The sequence below is a fragment of the Anneissia japonica genome, unplaced genomic scaffold (genome assembly GCF_011630105.1).
Source record: "Anneissia japonica isolate Jap-2015-1 unplaced genomic scaffold, ASM1163010v1 scaffold221897_len3096_cov184, whole genome shotgun sequence".
NCBI classification, from domain to species: Eukaryota; Metazoa; Echinodermata; class Crinoidea; order Comatulida; family Comatulidae; genus Anneissia; species Anneissia japonica.
In genome coordinates this window covers 1-3,096 of record NW_022733760.1, presented here as the reverse complement: position 1 = coordinate 3,096, position 3,096 = coordinate 1, and the positions used below count along the sequence as shown (strand labels likewise).

The 3,096-nt window shown below is 31.9% G+C and overlaps 1 protein-coding gene across 1 annotated transcript; it reads right to left on the bottom strand.

Moving 5' to 3' along the window:
• Positions 1-15: 15 nt before the first annotated feature.
• LOC117116219 (zinc finger-containing ubiquitin peptidase 1-like) lies at positions 16-2,176 on the bottom strand (the record flags this gene model as incomplete). The annotated part of the gene is made up of 3 exons (XM_033260206.1): positions 16-184; positions 931-1,122; positions 2,008-2,176. Coding segments are annotated over 3 exons (530 nt in total), but the record flags the coding sequence as incomplete, so codon positions are not given.
• Positions 2,177-3,096: the final 920 nt, after the last annotated feature.

The following is a 3,096-nucleotide window of genomic DNA, read 5'->3' as shown; positions in this document are numbered from 1 at the left end:
TGCTGTTACACCTACCTGACTTTAAGAGATGTGAAAAAGGCCATAACCTCTGTAGCACCTATCCATTTCCTTGTGTTGTAGATCTTGCCACCAAGCTGTTCTCTGCCCTGTTCATCATAGCCTTCCTCCCAGGCTTTCTCAATCAGCTGTTGAATTTTAGATATAGAAGGCATATTGGTAGAGCCTACAATAAAATGTCAATAAAAATTAGCAAATCTGATTTAGCATTGAAGCTTCTATGAAAACAAATTCTTGTAATCCCGAAAATATTGAAATAAATAACAAATTCATATTATTCTAAAAATATTTTGTATCATAATGAAGTGATTTAACTTCGACTCAGAAATACCAGGTTGGTGTCCAACAGGGGATAGTTTTCCACCACAGTTCAATACTTAAGTAAAGCATGTACAAGGATCTATGATCCATATATATAGTTTTATTATTATTATTATTATTATTATTATTATTATTATCATATCATCGTGATGTAATTTAATTGATATCTTTGTATTTTTGCGCCAAATGGACCATGAATTTCCACATATTTGATGGACAATAAAGTTTATCTTATTTTACCTTATCTTATATATTATTATTATTCCCATTATTATTATTATTAAAAGCAATAAAATCATATTACTGGTAATAGTGTATATTAAGTTAGCAAAAATATAACCTTGGAATATTTATATAAATATTTATAAAGCAAGAAATATATCATATTTATATATTTGGAAATTTGTACACCTGATGGCTTGTATCTGGTCACATGACCTGTATATATAAATGTACTAGGAATTATAGAGTAAAGATAGTAGAAATTTATGACTTTAGTGCTATAACAGCTTGGGTCGATGACAATGTATTTGTATCGCAAAATTTTAAAAATATATATCTCACAATATTTAAAAAGAATTCAGATCTCACCATTAAACACAGAATTCTTGAATTTCGGATCGTTACACATGGCAGCCAACAACATCTGGATGTTCTTGTAGCCACAACCCCAGCCTCTGTCACCAGGGGAAGAGCCGTAATGACTGGTCTCGGAACACAAACGGACAACTGGTACCCCAGCAACTCCTTTGCTATAGTACTGATAAAGCTTTGTTATAAGACCTGGGGGTGTAGAATAAACAAGAATTAGTGTCTGTCCACACAAGATGTTTTTATTTAACAAATATGTCACATATATATATAGACAAATTCACAGATTTTTTTCATATACAATTTGAGTGTGAACAAAGCTTTAGGATACAGAAATGTTTTCATGAAACACTCTGTTTAGTATTCTTTAACAAGTACATTGTGGACAGGCTGTACAAAGTGTTCTCCCTATGTTCCAGCCTTAAATGCAAGTCAGCTACGGCCTCTGGCTTTCTTTTGTGCATACAAGATCAGGCCCGTCTTTTGCAGGGCCTTGCACTCCTTTTCACTGGGGACCTATAATCATCTATTAAATCCAACAAAGCTCTTATTCTTTATACAGTCAAATATCCAAAAAATAATGCTCTACTGAAATTGTGGCATTATTTAGTATTTTAATTATAACTTGTATTTATTTACAATATTTTTAATGGTAATAAATAAGAAAAACAAAATATAGCCAAATAAATGCATGTTAACTACTAGCCTATACCACCCTTTTGTAACATTTTTTAAAGGCAGTGATATTGTTCTCCTAGTGTTCATGAAACTTTAGAACTGATGACAAAATGAATGTGTGATTTTTTGCCAGGCTAGTTATTTGGAGGTTGTGGGTTCAATTCCCACCCGAATCACTTGCTATATTTTTTTTTTTTATTACTTGGGAAAGTACTAAGTATTCAGTACGATAAGACGTCAGGTAGAGAAAAACATCACTCCCATAATATTTTCCTGATACAAAAACACACCAAAATAAAATGAATATAAATAGATATATTTGCAAGAGAAGATTTAACAAATCCATCCTGAGGATAAATCCTACAGATCCCAAAGAGGATAGAATAATTTAAAGTGCACCTCTTGTTCTTGCTCTTCCATCATCAATCCCACAAGTCATTGAGATTTTTACAGACTGCATTTGGTCGTAGTAGTCCGAGACAGTCATCTGCCCTCTTGCAAGGGCTCTGTCATATGCTTGTTCGGCTTGCTTCTTGTAACTACCACTATCATTCATTCCATATCTTTTCTGTGAAATGAAAAGAAAAAAATTTATAAAAATCCTGACCTCTGTGAAGGTTGTATACAGTCCTACAAAAATCAATCAATTTAAAAGTGAATCATTTAAGTACTTGAGTGTATATACTGATCATCATTTGACATGGAAGGATCATTTAAGTCATACTGCAATGAAAGTATCAAAACAAATTTGCTGCAAATACTGTATCAAATACTACTTGCCATACCAAACTCTTAATACTGTATGATAGCAAATGCTCTAGTATTGCCAGTTTTCGATTACTGTAGTTGCAATATATTATATTAATATAAGTATTCTACAATTTTACTTAATAGACTAGGCAGAGTTCTAATCTCTGTTGATATAATAGAGAACTGGTATAAAACACTAGAACATAATATGTGGCAAAGACAAGCCAAACCAGTCACTCGTCGGAAAAATCAATTTTTAGTTATTAATACAGGGTTTAACAGTAAAACGCGAGCTATAAAATGGTAAAAGAATCATTTAAATCCGACACTTCGTTATGAAGTTACACGAGTTTAAACATACAGCTGTTTAAAGAACAATATTTGAGAAATCAACCTTTAAAGTTTACGATTTCAGGCATTTCTTAGGCAGAAACCATCACCAAATCGTTAAAAATTGTTGTTTTAACATTGAAAATGAGGAAAATAACAGCATAGCATGATGTATAGATATATAAATGTTAGTTTAGTGCAATAAAATAGATTTCCAAAATTTTGACATTCCAGCATGTTTTGGCCATTATCTCCAAAACAGGATTTGCGACGAGTGACTGGTTTGGCTTGTCTTTGCCACATATTATTATGTCAACTAAAAATATCTCTACTCAAAGCCTTAAAAAAACACTTTATTTTAGAGTTTATATACCATAAAACCTCATATTGAATCCCAATGGGCTTAAT